General features: G+C 46.2%; 1 protein-coding gene across 3 annotated transcripts in view; it reads left to right on the plus strand.

The window, feature by feature from the left end:
- The window catches only part of VWA2 (von Willebrand factor A domain containing 2), a 75,220-nt gene that overhangs the window by 42,893 nt on the left and 14,392 nt on the right, over window positions 1–17,935 (plus strand). For all 3 annotated transcript variants that reach the window (XM_068258418.1, XM_068258420.1, XM_068258419.1), the window contains 5 exons: window positions 7,420–7,529; window positions 12,078–12,272; window positions 13,612–13,745; window positions 13,929–14,061; window positions 14,858–14,913. In XM_068258418.1, coding sequence (XP_068114519.1) covers window positions 7,420–7,529; window positions 12,078–12,272; window positions 13,612–13,745; window positions 13,929–14,061; window positions 14,858–14,913 — 628 coding nt within the window. The remainder of the gene's footprint in view (window positions 1–7,419; window positions 7,530–12,077; window positions 12,273–13,611; window positions 13,746–13,928; window positions 14,062–14,857; window positions 14,914–17,935) is intronic.

Genomic DNA, 17,935 nt, shown 5'->3' on the forward strand with positions numbered 1-17,935 from the left:
TCCTCCAGCCCGTAGCAGGCAATAGGTGCCCTCGCCGTGGCTCCGCAGGCTCCCGGTCTCCTCCGGTGGAGCACTCGACCTGGCCAGGCCGGCTGCCAGGTCGGGCTCTTCTGCGCTCCAATGTGCGTCTCACTGATGCGTGGTCGTCCTCCGGGTTGTACTGCGCAGGCTCAGTAGTTCTGCGCCTGCGCAGTACAGCCCAGAGGACGTCCGATGACGTCAGCGAGCACCAGTGAGACGCACATTGGAGCGCAGAAGAGCCCGACCTAGCAGCCGGCCTGGCCAGGTCGGGTGCACCACCGGAGGAGACCGGGAGCCTGCGGAGCCACGGCGAGGGCACCTATTGCCTGCCACGAACTGGAAGAAGCCCCAGGTGAGTGGATTTGGATTTTTATTTTTTTCACAGAGTTTCTGAACCTTGCCTTTAAGTGTTAGTTATTATTAGTAAGCATGCAAAAACATTTATTTACCAAGTGTTGTAGCAACATCACCCAAGGAAGAGGGGACTCCGTCAATCCTCCGTAGGGGAAAATGCCTGGCGACTCAATCCATCACGTCTGTTGGTCTCAGCAAAGTCTCGGAGTCCAGGCGTTTTCCCAACCCAATTATACTCCCTAAACCATAACGCACGCAAGCGCATATACGGCCGCTGTCGTAGGCACGTGATCACAGTACAAATCTATGATATCCGCTTCTGTGCAATACAACACAGCTGAGCGGGGACACCTCGTGCTCACTGAATGGGAAAACAATAGCTTACTTACTACGCCTGCGTAACTTATGCTTCTCATACACCAATATCTCATGACTACCCGTTCAAACTGGCTGTAGCAGGATTCAGAAATGCATCAACATACTTCACTGAACCCAAATAGCATCCAGGACATCTGGAATTGAATTTTGATAATACCCAGGTACTGAACTCCAGTAACCAGAAGCAAAGACATATGAGAGTGAACAGTAAGCATGCATACATACGAAATTCATGTCACTTGTGTATCTCAGAATTTTTAACAAATTCCAGTTTTTTTAATTACCGATTTATTATTACCTATTACTTATTATTACCTATTACCTAGAAAGAGGAGACTAATTACTTTAGGAAAATGAAACCATTGCAACACACAAACTACTACCGGTAGCAAGGAAATAGACCACTGTCGGGGGGGGGGGAGGGGCAGAGACACAACAGCTGGGAAATCTCACCATGGCAGAAAGGGGAGGAGACACCGATACTACAGGGATATCTCACCTTTGGGGAAGGGGAGGAGAGACAGCTGCTGCAGGGATATCTCACCATTGCAGGAAGGGGAGAAGACACAGCTACTGCAGAGATATCTCACCATTGCAGGAAGGGGAGAAGACACAGCTACTGCAGGGAGATCTCACCATTGCAGGAAGGGGAGAAGACACAGCTACTGCAGGGAGATCTCACCATTAAGGGAAGGGGAGGACACATAGCTACTGTAGGGATATCTTACTACTGCAGGAAGGGGAGGACACACAGGTACTGTAGGGATATCTTACTACAGCGGGAAGGGAGGAGGCACAATCCACTGCAGGGCAATCTCACCATTGTGGGAGGTGTAAAAACACAAACCACTGCAGTGAAATCTGATTATTGTAGGTAGAAAGATAGGAGATAGAGACACAACTAATTTAGAAAAATCTTACCACTGTGGGAGAGACAGAACTAGTTAATGGAAATGTTACTAATGTGACGGGCAGATACACAACTTTTCCAGGGAAAACTTGCTATTGTGGGGTAAGAGGAGACACCAGTACCGTCCTCAGGAATATTTCAACATTGTGAGAGGGGCAGTTACATATAACTATTCCACACAGCCCACTGCAGGGAACTCTTAACCATTGTGAAAAGGGACAAACATTAAACACTTGGGTAATTTCACCATAGTGGGAGGAGTGGAGATACAAATACTGCAGAAATCTCACCATTGTGGGAGGGGAGGAGTCACAAACGACTGCCAGGAAACTGCATCCTCATGGGAGGGGAGGAATCGCCAACTACAACTGGAAAATTTCACCCTTGTGGATGGGGAGGAGACACAAATTACAGAGATATGTGGTCCACAAGAGTGGCTAAGCAGAATTTCTAATAATTAGGATGGAGCAAGTTTATATGTTTGCATCTTATCTGTATATTGCCACTTTTTGGCGGGGGTTCCCCTTTAAACGGTAGACACAGCCAGTGGTCAGACTCTGGGTTACATTTGCCTCCTGCACACTTTGTTTTTCATATCTTAGCGATTACCTCCCAGTCTGCGGCAAGCTTGTGATTAATCTGCACATTTAGAAGTATTATTGAGGGACTGGAAGCCGCATTGTGACATATGCTGGAGAAATAAAATTCCTCTTTTAATCCGGCACAGTGCCGCAGATCAGGCGCCCACACGGCCACTTCTGCCATGAGTGGAAACACTCAGCAAATAATTACTGCCGGGGATTAAGATGAATCTGTGTTTGGAAGGTGATGCCAGCTACCTCTGCTTGGCACGCTCTGTATTTATACAGGGAGAGTATCAGCACTTATGTAACCGCAGCTCACTCTGAAGAATACACATCAGAGAACACGTGGCATAGCCACACTGTAGACTGTGGATTTATGCTCAGTGGCATTTGAAATAACAAAAAGAAAAATGGAAGCCCACAATCAACAACAGCAGAAGTTGGTGAACTTTTGTGGCAGCAAAAATAAGCAATTGCCAGATCTTAGAAAACTCTTTTGAGGCAGTCAAAGGACCGCTATCATGAAAAAACTATAACATTTAAAATGCGTATGTATGTATACGTATAAAATGTGCATTTGTTCACTATAAATTACATTTTTCCAATCTTGCTGTCACTTATAGTAGGTAGTGAAAGTCTTGACACATCTGACAGGTTGTGGAGAAGTCTATTTCCTCATGGGGGATTCTCATGGTTTTCTTTATTTTCAAAAGCACTTACTGAATGGCAGTCACTCAGTCCAACCATCAAAATGGCATGCAATCGAGAAGTGAGGCCAGCCGGTATCTTTCTATTGATCCTTGATATAGAGTTTATGTAAAGAATAAAGAGTCGACCCGGGTATAAGCCGAGGTACACACTTTTCCCTCAGAAACCAGGAAAAAGTTATTTATTCAAGTATAAGCCCCCTCCCTAATATAGCCCCCTCCATAGTAGCCAGATGTGCCCCAGTACAAGTCAGCCCCCTCTTCATAGCCAGATGTGCCCCAGTAAAAGTCAGCCCTCTTCCCCATAGCCAGATGTGCCCCAGGATCATACAGCTGTGTCTCAAGAAGCCACTAGATGGCGTCATAGCTATGAGACACAGCGATTGCCACACAGGAAGAAATCCCTATCATTGCACCGCTGACACGTTACTTGCATGCTCCGCTCCACAAGTCGAGTTGTCTCGAACCTCCGATTTTAGGTTCGTGAACCTCGAAGCGAACTTCCGCAAAAGTTTGCGAACTTCGTAAACCGCCATAGACTTCCGCCAAAGACTTCAATGGGCAGGCGAACTTTCAAAACTACAAACTCCAATTGTAGCCACAAAAGTGATGGAAAAGATGTTTTAAGGGGTCTAACACCTGTAGGGGGGCATGTCGGAGTGGGATACACACCAAAAGTCCCGGGGAAAAACCTGGATTTGACGCAAAGCAAGGTTTAAGGGCAGAAATCACATTGCATTGCTAAATTGGAGGCCTAAAGTGCTTGGAAACATCTTGCGTTTGTAGACATGGATCAGGTAGTGTAATTAGTGTACTGCTTCACACTGACAGACTAAACTCACTGTGTAACGCACAGCAAACAGCTGTTTGTGTAGTGACGGCCGTGCTAGACTGGTGCACACCATGGCGAGTGTCCAGGCGATGGCTGTTCTCAAACCCATATGGTCGGGCTGAGGTAGCTCAATGACAGAACAACAGGGACTGTCCAGCTGATCGAATTTGGTCTGTGCACAATGAAGCAACAACCTTATTATCTTGGGTCAGGTGTGCCCCCCAACACACTCATATAGCCGGTCATTGCTTCATTGTGATAAGCAAGCCCCTTCACCGCGGCAAGGTAATGATCACGAAGGGGAATTGACACATGTACAGGCCTTTTGTTTTGTTGTTGCAGCCGCAGTGCAGCCAGAAAAATTAGGCAGGCATGTACACGCACCAGAAACATTATTATAGCAGCCGCTGCTAAAAATTCAGGAATCCACCTGGAGTCCTGGACCCTGTTGGTGGTGGCGGAGAAGGCAGTTAATCGGCCTGCAGGCAGAGATGCTGTGTGGGGACCGACTTAGTCTTGGGACAGGCAGTCGCATGGCGTGCAGGCAGAGATGCTGTGTATGGGGACTGACTTAGTCTTCGGGCAGGCCTGACCGTGCTTTGCAGACCAGGCATCTGTGGTCAGATGGACCCTTGACCCAACGCTGTGTGCCAGAGATGACACCACTTGCATTTCAACATCACGGTACAGTTTGGGTATCTCCTTTTTTGAGAAATAATTGCGGCCTATTATCTTCCACTGCGGTGTGTATCTTTGCTTTTGTGTGCTGCTTTTCCTCAGGTGGTCATCCCATTGCAGTTTATTTTTCATCATGTGCTTTTGTAAGGTAGTTGTCCCTAAAAATTTCCACACCGCTGAGCCCTGGGATGATGGCACTTTGGTGATGGCTGCCGACTGAGTGTTAAGTGGGGTGCCAGAATCAGTGCAGGAGGAGGAACATCTGTCTCGCTTCCGTTCGGAAGCTGAGGAAGATGAGGTGTTCTGTGTTAAATAGTCTACCACTTCTAGACAATATTGGGGGTTGATGGCATGTGCCTTCTTCTGAACACTGTACTTTGGTCGAGGGCCGCACGACCACGAACAGACCTGCCGGGTGGCCTGCCTCCGGCTGTTTTGTCCATATTGGAGGCTGTGGGGGGGGGGATGAAGTGAAAGGTATGCACTGACTTGACTAATACAATGTGCAGTCACACAGGTGCAGTGAAAGGTATGCAGTGACTGCTGGTAGAACAATGTGCAGTCACACAGGTGCATTAAAAGGTATGCAGTGACTGCTGGTATATAATACAATGTGCGGTCACAGGGGCAGTTACAGGTATGCACGGACTGGTATTACACAATACAATGTGCAGCTGGTCCAGTGCCAGTGAAAGGTATATACTGAATGTGCTGGGCTTGGCACAGTATAATAATTAGCAAGGGCCAGCTGTGACACACAGGGCTGTATAAAGCAGTGTCAGTGGCACACACACACAAAAAAAAAAACTTTACAAGAACATTAGCTCTGAAAAGGGCTCTTTTTGTGGTGCTTTTCAACAACAAAAATTAGCTAGGAGCAAGCTACAATAGCCTAACTAAGCTTTCCCTATCTCTGCAGCAGGTTCCTCTCCCTTCTCTCACTACAGCAGCAGACAGAGTGAGATCATGGCTGACACTGCTGTCCCTTATATAAGGGGGAGGGGGCTCCAGGAGGGAAGGGCAGCCTGATTGACTGCCATGTGTCTGCTGACTGTGATGTAGAGGGTCAAAGTTTAGCCCAATGATGTAGTATAGGGGGCGGGTCGAACTCTCATAAAGTTTGCGTTCGATCGCGAACCAGCGATGTTCGCACAAATAAGTTCGCATGCGAACCATTCGGGACAACTCTATCCACAAGCCAGTGGACACATGTAGTCTTGAGCAGCGCACTCTACACACCATGTTGCAGAGGATGGAGGGCACGTAAACAGCAGGGAGTCAGCTGGCCAAGAGCAGGATCACTAGTGTACAATCCTTACGCTCCTCTGCCATTAACAAAACCTGCTCCACCAGCTGTTTTGCTCCACTGACTCGCATTTAAGACTAATTTTTTTAAGCTGAAAAATTAAGCTTATATGCGAGTATATACAGTACTTAAAATCCCCTATGAGAAGATTGGTTGGTCAAAACCTGTCAGATTTGTCAAATCTGTATTGCTATTTATCGGTTGGTCAATCTGGTGGCAACCGCCCAGTGTATGGCTGCCTTTACGCATCATCCGGATGCCAGTCCTCTCCTGTAGTTCCCAGTGGCATTGCGGCATCCTCTGTGCACAGCTCGAACACATCACGTGACCCACTGCAGATCAGGTGACATGCCAGGGAGCCGTACGAGCACGCCACGTCCTGTAAGCAGTCAAGCACCAGCAGTTTTAGGCACGCAGGCCTTTAAATGTATACCACTATCATGAAAAATGTAAAATACATATGGATATAGAAGTAAATTTCTACTTGAGTAAAATGCACCATAATTTGCTGTCATTGCTGCATTTTACTCAAGTAGAAATGTACTTCCATATCCATATGTATTTTACCGGTACATTTTTCATGATAGTGGTATACATTTAAAGGCCTGCGTGCCTAATACTGCTGGTGCCTGACTGCTTACAGGACGTGGCGTGCTCGTACGACTCCCTAGCATGTCACCTGATCTGCAGTGGGTCACGTGATGTGTTCGAGCTGTGCACAGAGGATGCCGCAATGCCGCTGGGAACTACAGGAGAGAACTGGCATCCGGATGATGCGTAAAGGCAGCCATACACTGGGTGGTTGCCACCAGATTGACCAACAGATAGATCCCTCCGATCGACTCCGATCACAGAGGGGCTCTATAGGCTGCCCATTACTGCACACAGAATTTGAATCAATTTCAGCTTGAAATCGATTCACAACCTGTGGAGCTACTGCCTGTTCGGTGCCCGTGTGTGCTCCCCCGGCCAGCAGTGATGCACTACCTGTCTGTCGGCGCGAGTCCCCGGTCCATGCTGACACTTTCTCCAGCTAGCCTGTCTCCTCTTCACTTCCTGACCCATCCTGTGACGAGCGGAAGTACAAACAGTAGAGGGCGCTCTACTGTTTAAACTTCGGCTTGTCACAGGAGGAGACAAGAAGTAATGAGGAGACAGGCCAGCCGGAGAAAGTGTCAGCATGGACCGGGGACTCATGCCAGCGGACAGGTAATTTATTGCTGTCACTATGCTGCGTTGGTCGATCGCCGCTAATGACGCGCTCCCCACCAGCCCGCAATTAAGCAAAATTTTATGCCGGGACAGATCGACGGAATCAATCCACTTTCCATCAGTCAACATTTTCATTATCAATTTCACAGTGATCGAATCTGCTTTATATCGGCAAGAAATCGACGCAGTGTATGGGTTGCTTTAGTGATTTGTGCTGCGCTCCCACTCTGTCTGTCATCAGGTGTGTGTTTGTGTGTGTGGGGGGGGGGGGGGGGAGTTTTTAGTGTTTAACGCTGGTTGCTCTTGACTCCTCAAGCTACCGGCAAGAACACATATCTGCATCCGGCAATTCCCACCTGTGCCGTATAAAGGAGACTGTACTGTACGTACTACTCCTTTGCATTGTGCGATGAAAATTATGTTTTTGTCCTTTATAGGTGAGAGTGGGGGCTGTACAGTTCAGCACGACTCCCCAACTGGAGTTCCGTCTGGATTCAGTATTTACTAAGGAAGACGTTAAGGAGAAGATAAAAGCCATTGGATTCAAGTAAGCCCTCTGCTAATGCGCGCAGACGCTCTGAAAAACATTTACTGGCCAGGTTCATCTCACAGCCCATGTTCCAGGCCAATTTTATAAATCCATTTGCGAGCTTCCTTATTTAACCCCGTTTTTTCAAATTTAAAAGTTAATTTACCTGTTGCAGCAGGGTTTAGGTTCACAGGTCCTCCCTTGCGACAGACGTTTGTCTCACAGACTGATTTCTAAAAGCCTGAACTCCGCCCTCCTCCAGTGACATGCTAGCTGCAGTAGCAGCATAGACTGCATAGCAGGGCAGGTGTGACTGTGATTTCCACAGTAATCACATCTTCCATGCAAGTTCTGTCCCCCGGGGAGGAGGGAGCAAGGAGGAGCTGTGGGTTTCCGCTCTGATAAAACAGGTAATCTCACTTGTTTGGGTTTTTTGTTTGTTTTTTTACAAAAAATTTACTTTTCTACTTTTAATGCATTTCTTAAAAAAAAAAAACTATACTAAATATACATTTGCCTTCTTTGCCTCAGTCTCCCTCATCTCACCTCATCTGCTACTCCTCTTCTCTTTTCTCTCACCTCTCTCTTCAGGTTCCCTCTCTCCTAATGCACCTTCTCCCTTAACCACTTAAGGACCAGGGGGTTTTCTAATGATCGATGCTGCGTGGGCTCTACAGCCCACAGCACCGATCAGGATTGTGGCCGGGCGATCAGACTTCCCCCCCCCCCCTTTTTTTCCCCACTAGGGGGATGTCCTGCTGGGGGGGTCTGATCGCCGCCGGCTATTACAGAGTAGCCCCCCTCCGCAGCCATTTCCGCCCTCCCTCTCTTTACCTCCGTCTCCCTCTTCATCTGTTATGCGCAGGACGGAAGTCCGTCCTGCGCATCCTAGGATAGGCTTTAGCCTATCAGATGACGGTGATCCCCGGCCAATCAGAGGCCGGGGATCGCCGATCTGCCTTACGGCGCTGCTGCGCAGCAGCGCCGTATGATGTTAACAGCTGGGATTTCTTCCCCGCGTGTTTACATTTCGCCGTTGAGCCGCGATCGGCAGCTCTCCAGCTGTTCACGGAGACACCCTCCGTGAACTGGCATGGAAAGGCCGCTCGATCGAGCGGCTGTTTCCATGCTATACCACTAACGACCCGCCGACGCCTATCGGCGTTAGGCGGTCGTTAAGTAGTGGACCTGAACTCTTGCACACGACAGAAGGAAAATGTAGAGAAATGCACCCTGATTGTATTTAGAGAGCTTAGCCTGTTTATTTCCCCCTCATTTGTGTCTAATCACAAGTTGTAATTTGATTCTCTCCTGTGTCACATGACTGCCTATGACAGATAAGCTCATTTGAAAACACAAGCTGTAAGGCCTGTTTCACATCTACAATGCGTGCAGGAGCCGTTCTCCTGCACGCGTTTTACTAACCTGTGGCTGTCGTCGGGAATCTGCGATGCAACGCTGAGTAGTGGCGGTAGTATCAATTAACCCGACAGGGAAAAGCAGATTCCCAACGATAAATGCGCCGGGATGCGTCGTACCGCAACGCATCGAAACGCAGCGTCAGGTGTGAAAGATAAAATTAAAGTCTATGGACTTTCCTTTTACCTTGGGTAACGCAAAGTATAGACTTTGGGCTTGATTCACAAAGCCGTGCTAACTGTTAGCACGCTGGGGAAAAGCCTATTATCACACCTAAACTCAGTTAAGGCGTGATAAAATAAACTCACACGCAAAGTTTAGCGCATAAAGTTTTACGTGCGTAAACTTTTACATGCGCAAAGTTTAACGCGTGCAACGCCATTAAAGAGAACACGAGGTGTGTTTAAAAAATGTTATCTGCATACAGAGGCTGGATTTGCCTATACAGCCCAGCCTCTGTTGCTATCCCAAACCCCACTAAGGTCCCCCTGCACTCTGCAATCCCTCATAAATCACAGCCGTGCTGTGAGGCTCTGTTTACATCTGTAGTGTCAATCTCAGCTGCTCCCCCGCCTCCTGCATAGCTCCGGTCCCTGCCCCCATCCCTTCCCTCCAATCAGCAGGGAGGGAAGGGATGCAGGCGGGGACTGGAGTTCTTCAGGAGGCGGGGAGAGCAGCAGACTGACACTATAGAGATAAACACAGCCAGCTCTGACAAGCTGTTTGTCAGCAGCATGGCTGTGATTTATGAGGGATTGCAGAGTGCAGGGGGACCTTAGGGGGGTTTGGGATAGCAACAGAGGCTGGGCTGTATAGGCAGATCTAGCCTCTGTATGCAGATAATATTCTTCAAACCCACCTCGGGTTCTCTTTAAACCCTATGCGACGTTTCGCGCGCACCGGACTTTGCGCACGAGTTTTTCCCTGAAAGTGGTGCTAACCTACTTAGTGCAATGCTTATCATGCCCAAAAGTCTTTAGGCGTGCTAACTAGGTTAGCACCGCTTTGTGAATCAAGCCCTTTGCGTTAAACCGCTGAAAAAGCGCTCTGGTGTGAAAGAGCCCTAAACAATATGTCTGCTTCCATGAATCAGGAAGCAGATACACTGCAGATTTATTTTAGGATTTGTATCAGCCATAACAAATGCATGTTTTTTGTTTAAAGGTTATTATGCTGTAGTGTATCTTTTAGAGCAAAGGAAGTTCTGAGTTCAGGTCCTCTTTAAGGGACTTCCGAGGCAAGAATCATTAAAAAGTTAAATACCTATATCAATGTATCATCCTCAGGGGACACCATTCGCGCCCCCTGTTTCATTCCGTTGTGTTTTGTTTAAATTACAGGCTCTGGTCCGGTTCCGACCCCATCCATCAGGTTGTCCTTCTATAAGTTATATTCCCCAATTGAAGGATCGTAGAGGTGGCACACTTTACCCAAGGGGTGGGTGCATAACCTGTGGGTGTTAAGCCCAAGCACCCGGTAAGCAAACAGTCAAGTGTAGGTTCAGGTTAGCACACCAGCATCAAGATGTAAACAATTCTGTTTATTGCTTCATCAGCACATATACATGACAGTTGTTTCGGGGGCCACGGTGGGTCCCCTTCTTCAGAAAGTGCAAAAAGTCTTGCACTTTGTGAATAAGGGGACCCGCCATGGCCCCGAAACAATTGTCATGTATATGTGCTGATGAAGCAATAAACAGAATTGTTTGCATCTAGAAACTGGTGTGCTAACCTGAACCTACACTTGACCATATTCCCCAATTAAGATGGCCGCCAGGTCTTGCCACGCCTATGCATTTCTCATAGCTCGTGCGCGAGCCGCTGGGAGCGATGAAGGGGCTGGAGGAGATCTCAGAGCTGCGCAGCCGCACTCGCAGCTATGAGAACTGTGAGATGCGGCAAGACCTGGCGGCCATCTTAATTGGGGAATATTAAGACGACCCGAGGGATGGGGTCGGGACTGGACCAGAGCCTGTAATTTAAACAAAACACACGGCGGAATGAAACGGGGGGCGCCGATGGTGATGATACATTGACATAGATATTTCACTTTTTTATGATTCTCGTCTCGGAAGTCCTTTAAGGTGGCCACACACGATACAATAAAATGATCCGATTTTACCGCAATTTGATAAAAACAATCGGATTTCCGAAAAAATCAAAAGCTTTTTTTTTTATTGGAGCAAGAAATCCGATCGGATTTCCGTTTTTATTCGTTGACAGTCTTTTGGTAGAGCTGGATTTTTCTGATCAATTTTTATTAAAATGTAATCATGCAGGGTAGATTGTCAATTTCCTTATATATACTTTCAAGCAATTTTGTCATAGGTTTCAATTATTTTTTTCTTTTTGGTAAAGATTGAACGTGTGTTTTTTTTAAATGTTCGAATCAGTCAGAAAAATGTATTGCAATTCTAGAATTGAAAAGATATTTTTAAAATTGTATGTTGTGTGGCCACCTTAAATCTCCTTCTCCCTCATCTCTTTCCAGGGGTGCTGCTTGACCCAGGCAATCTAAGCAGATTATATATATGCATATGCATATGCTAGGCCAAGTACCACAATGTAGGAAAAATTTAAAACCGTAGAAAAACAGTATACAATCAAGTACCACATCAATTGTGAGACAGCAGTATAAATGGATATGGTTTCCATAGGCTTGAGAAATTCACATGAACATGAAAATGAAGCTGAGAGAAAATGACAGAAAGGAAACAAACGAAGCATAAAATAATATACAGTTACAAGGATCTCATCTCAACTCTAAGTTAGATATCAGTTTGGCTTATGATGTAAGTCCTGCTGGAACCCAGGTACCTAGCCTCCAAATCCTGAAGGCCTCACATGGGACAAGTCGTCTCTGTTTGGGGAAGCCCACAAATTGTGTTGCTTGGGGCCACAAAAACCTTAGCAGTACCCCTGTCTCTCTCCCCAGTCCGGCTCTCCTTCATGTCTCTACTCAGTCTGTCTCCGTTAACCATCCCCTCAATGCATCTAACTAGTTTATTCTTATTCCATGTCAACTTTTCCAGGACAATTCGGGAAATCAAAATCTATCTCCATTCATAATTTGGTTATACTTTATTCTTTAATAGGACTAAACACGTTTTGGCATTGGTTAAGCGAACCCTATCTGTCTTTCTCCTAGAGGGGGCAGCACAGAGACTGGCCTGGCACTGAAATATATTCTCCGTAAGGGATTTCCTGGAGGGCGGGACTCCTCTGTGCCCAAAGTCCTCATTATCCTATCAGATGGAAAGTCTCAGGGGCATCTTGTTGGTCCGGCGGCACAAATAAAAGAGAACGGCGTTGAGGTGTTTGTCATTGGTGTGAGGTTTCCAAGGTAAGCATGTTGCAAACGTAACGACTGAGGAATACACTATAATACTTCTCTTGCTATTGTTCATTTATGATTTGCGGCAATCTGAATTTTCACCTGATGTGAGCTAGAGATGGTGAAAGAGATGTAAATTTTGTATGCATCTTGAAATTAGGCCAAACAAATATTGCTGCAAGTTTGTTTGTTTGCTTTTTAAGAATAAATTTGCTGCCAGTTTAGATCAAATTTGGTTCAGTTCCAAGCTGAAATCAAACTGTATTGCATTATATTGGTAAATGTGTATTTTCTGTGAACTATAACCTGCCTTCCCAATGGTATGGTCCTTGATGTGTAAGCTATAACCTGCCTTCCCAGTGGTATGGTCCTTGACGTGTAAGCTATAACCTGCCTTCCCAGTGGTATGGTCTTTGACATGTAAGCTATAACCTGCCTTCCCAATGGTATGGTCCTTGACGTGTAAGCTATAACCTGCCTTCCCAGTGGTATGGTCCTTAACGTGTAAGCTATAACCTGCCTTCCCAGTGGTATGGTCCTTCAAATGCAAGCTTAACCTCTTGTTGACCGCTCAACGCCAATTGTCGTGAAGTCCTGGGGTGGGGTTTTGCAGGAGATTGTGCTCCGCTCCGCCATCAGTCTGGAGACTGTTAGAACCACCGTCTATTCACATGGTACAGCGCTGCAATCTATGGCCGTGTCACTCGGCTGTCCCCTGGAGAGACTGAAGAGCAATCGGCTTTCATAGGCTGATGCCCATGACAGCCGATCACGGTAATTGGTTGGCCGGGGGGGCGGGAGGGATCATTGTAATAAAAACAACAACAAAACAGGCATTTTTAATAAAAAAAAAAAAAAAGACAATAAAATGCATTAAAAAAAAAAATGCCTGCAGCAACGATCAGAGCCCACTAACAGAAAGCATAGTTGGTGGGCAGAAAAAGGGGGAGGGGAATCACTTGTGTGTGGAGTTGCATGGCCCTGCAGCTAGCCCTTAAAGCTGCAGTGGCCTGAATTGTAAAAAAATCGCCTGGTCACTAGGGGGGTGTAAGCCTGTGGTCCTCAAGTGATATCAATGGTGTATATATAGAGGGAGAGAGATCTGTGTTTCTCTGGGATTTTGTGTCGCGTGTTGCTGAGTGGTGATCAGGGCCGGCCCTAGACTTTTTGCCGCCTTAGGCAAATTTTGAAAAAAAACCTCCAGCTCGGCGGCCGGCCCTCCCGCACCCACGGACGGGCGGATGCCGCCCCTAGAAGTTTGCCGCCTAAGGCAAAAATTTCACCCCGCCTCATGAGCGGGCCGGCCCTGGTGGTGATTGTTATCAATAACTTTTCCGTGTACTTACAGGTGGGCGGAGCTTCACTCTCTGGCCAGTGATGTGGTGGAGCAGCACGTGTTCTTTGCTGAACGTGTGGATGATGCTGTGAATGGTGTCTGCACCGCTCTGAGTAATTCCTCTGTGTGCAGTGCTGTCCCAGCAGGTAAATGGCAGCTGTCTCTTCCTACATCTTGCAAGCATACAGGATTCGAGTCTGATGAAGGCGGAATAGCCAAAAGCTTACTCTTATTATTTTTTCAAGTTAGCCAGTAAATGGTATCATCCTGATTCAAAACTCCCTCCAGATAAGAATGATGAGTAATCCTGGCTTGTAATGTCCCCTCAGGATGCAGCATCCAGTCTTACCCGTGTGAGCGGCGGACTCTGGAGACGGTGAAAGAGCTGGCCGGGAACTATGTGTGCTGGAGAGGCTCGTCCGCACCGGGAGGGGTGTTTGCCGGACACTGCCCCTTCTACAGGTTGTTCCTCTACCTACCCTGTTCATGCAATGGCTGAGGGGGTGTGGCTGTATCGGCAGGAAGCTAGGGCAACATTGGGTCTGTGTGCACTAAACTGCGCTGAGCAGAATAATGGGCATAAAGTCTTGGGCACCATGAGTAGAGTAGAATGCAATACATTACATGCAATCCATTCCACTCTATTCATTGTGCGAAAACGCAGCCATACACAATTCATTTTTTTGGAGGGGGGCCAAACACATCTGATTGATTTTTCCACCTGAATTACCTTATATTCACAATCAAATTCGGAACAGTGTTTTGATTTCACCCGAACACAATACTTCAGCACCATTCAGCACTGAACCTGCGGAAAGCGTCGGGGGGGGGGGGGGTTGAGAGTTCACTTATTATCATTACTCCATGCTTCCTCCTTACCAAGCTGAAAGGTGGAAGTCATGTAAAGCGCCAGTGAGTAAACGCGCCCTGACCCTGTTCGCAGGTTCCCCTGACACCTTCCGAATTCGAGGGCCAACGCTACTCATATAATTCCTATTGACCATGAGCTCACCATATGCAAGGGAGTCTTTTCAGCTGGAATACAGACAGTGTAAAAGCCAGAGAGACTACGTGTCCTTTATTACTTCAAAAAATTGCAGTCTGCCCCAGTGGGAGAAATTTCTGTGCTTGCTGTTGCTGTGAATTGTTATATTTATTCTGCTTCAGTCCATCCTTTGCAGTAATTTGCCTGATGTGGTGATTGGCTGTATTTGGAAATTGAAACGTTTATAATTTCATTTTTTTTTTTATACCACAGCTGGAAGCGATACTTCACGAAACATCAAGCTGAGTGTCACCGCACCGTGTGCCCAGGTAATGCCTAACCTGCTAGATGTGACTGGTGACTCTGTACCTCTCACTGTGCAGGGAAGTCTGCACGCTAGGCCTTATGGGGGAATCGCACCTCTTTCAGTTTCTGACAATTGATGTGGCTTGTAAGATGATTGGCTCCTGGCTGGGATCAGGTGATAACAGAAATGACAATGGGCTCTATTCACAAATCTTCTCATAAATTACTTACTGTATTTATCACCTAATTGATAAAAATAACCTTTCAGCACATTTACAAGCAAAATAATCACTCAAAGTAAGTTGTTCCTGATTAACTTCATTTCAATATTACTTTTCTTACCTTAATTATACTGTATTACATTTTTGCTCTTTGGAAGCTCCCCGCCTGTGTCCCTTCCCTCCCCGCTGATTGGAGGGAAGAGACGCAGGCAGGGAGCGGCGCAATGGAGGAGGCGGGGGAGTGGCGAGAGTGTCACTTCAGAGGTAAACGGCCTGCTGGCGACACGCTGCGTGTCGCTAGCAAGGCGTTTGATTTATGGGGGAAAGCAGAGCGTGGGGGGGGGGGGGGGGAGACTGGGGGAAACGGTATAGCAACATAGGCTGGGCATTATAAGCAGACCCATCCTCTGTGTGCTAATTGGATTTTTAGAACCCACCTCGGGTTCTCTTTAATAAAGGGGCACTATGGCGAAAAATTTTAAAATTTAAGATATGTGCAAACATAAACAAATAAGAAGTACGTTTTTCCCAGAGTAAAATGAGCCATAAATTACTTTTCTCCTATGTTGCTGTCACTTACAGTAGATAGTAGAAATCTGACAGAAGCGATAGGTTTTGGACTAGCCCATCTCTTCATTGGGGGATTCTCAGGTATTTATTTATTTTCAAAAGCACTTAGTGAATGGCAGTTGCTCCGTCCAACTGCCAAAAAACTGTGTAGCGAGCAGGGAAGCTGGCCAGCATCATTGTTTAAATCTTTTTTAGGGAATATCTTTATAAAAAATAGAAGCCTTGCTGAGAATTCCCCATAAAGAGATGGACTAGTCCAAACTTGTCACTTCTGTCAGATTTTTACTACCTACTCTAAGCAAGAAAATATTTAAAATAAATTTGATTACACCTTTTCAACAACTTTTGGGTACTTTTTCAATTGTAAAATGCTGTAAATTTAGTTTAAAGAGAAGTTGAGGCAAGGAGAGCCATATTCTGTAAATGGCTGGAATCCACTGCCCTAGACATTTCAATGCGCAGGAGCTTCTGTATGTATTTCACATGGAACGGCTAAACACTTTACAGGCTGAAGAACTGAGAACTAAGTATTTCTTCAAAATCTGGAGAAATTTTGTTTCACGTCAATTCTCTTCTCAGCAAATTGAAGCACTGATGCAGGACTTCACGCTAACTTCTTGGTACTGCCTGGAGGACATCGGGGGCACCTTGGGAAATCTTAAGGTTATAAGGGACACTGATCTGGTTGGTCACCATTAAACGAATGCTTTAAGGCACAGTGAGGCTCGGGGATTGGGTTGGAGGGAAAGGGAGGGTCCTGAAGGGGGGGGGGGGGCTACCAGTATCTGCATGCGACAATACAACTCTTTTTCTATTTTGTAATAGTTTCTTATTGCAGTTATTGTGTTTCTTTTGTAAAACCAAATACAAATTCTTTTTTTTTTTTTTTAAAGAGAAGTTGAAAAATATAACTCGGGTGAAAAAAATAATTGCGCATATATACAAATATGAGAGGGGGTCATGGGAAAGGAGCACACAATCATGTAGACTACACTAGAGAAGGGAAGGACCCTGCCCAAAGGCTCAAAATCTATTGCAGGGGTCAGGGACCTTTTTTGCTGAGAGAGCCATTAATGCCACATATTTTAAAATGTAATTCTGTGAGAGCCATACAATATGTTTCAAACTGGCACAGTTCGCATGTGCAGCAGAGGGCTCTCGTGCCTGTTGCCATGGTGATGTGCATTTAGTTGATCCTCTAGGCAGCGGAAGTGTCAGACACATCTTCAGCTTCTCTTTGGTTTCAGCAACATCAGCAATTTCTCCGAGAGTCAGACAGGAGAAATACCGACTAACAGGTTGTACAATTATCTAGCTGACTTGGGGTTGATTCACTTTTGTAGGATGAGATCCCGGCACTTTGGCCCAGTTGGCTTCCTGTCAAGTGACAGACAACCTATTGGGCCAATGAAAGTGCAAGGATCTCATTCTACAAAGCCACTGGACCTGACCGGATTCAGGGTGGGACAGTTAGAGCAGCTGTTAGTTTTGGGGGGAGTAAGCGCGAGTAAGCAGTGTAGCTTAGTGAATCAACCCCTACTGATTTGTCTGTGGGCCAGATGCAGCCATCAAAAGAGCCACATCTGGCTCCCGAGCCATAGGTTCCCTACCCCTGATCTATTGTATATACCTATATACAACATTGCCCTTTATTCTTTTGCTTTCAGACATATAGTCAGACTTTGGTAATAATTTACAGTCCTCCACCAGCAAAGATTTAGCAGATTCTACACAATCCCTCAAAATCCATTGACTGAAGAAAAAACTAAAAACTTTTCACTTGCTTTTTCCATCAAATCAATTATTTTATTAAATAAACCTGCATAAAAAGCCAATACTGTGGGTGTTTGGTGTGGCCATCTTTTATAAGAAGGCTGGAAACCTATCATGTCAATATTACCCCTTGCAAAAGGGAACAGTGTTCCCCAAAACATAGGATTGGACAACAATGTTCCTCAAAGCTCTGTTCTGGTGATACTCTGCTGGTACCAGGGGGAGTAAGAAAGGTCTTGGCTTGACCTGCTTAAAATCTGAACATTTGTCACTGTAGCAGAGACAATTTTAAATTGCATACTGTAAAATCCGAATTTGCAGAATTGTTATCCTGAAATACATTTTTTTTAATCAGATCATTGTCAGACCATGTCATCAAAAAAGTATGGAGTTTTCAAGTAGGGGATGGTCAATAAGATAATGCAACTAAGGTTCTCCACACACATCCAACTTTAATCTGCAGATAACTGGCCAATTTTAC

This window comes from Hyperolius riggenbachi, chromosome 10 (assembly GCF_040937935.1).
Source record: "Hyperolius riggenbachi isolate aHypRig1 chromosome 10, aHypRig1.pri, whole genome shotgun sequence".
Taxonomy (NCBI): domain Eukaryota; kingdom Metazoa; phylum Chordata; class Amphibia; order Anura; family Hyperoliidae; genus Hyperolius; species Hyperolius riggenbachi.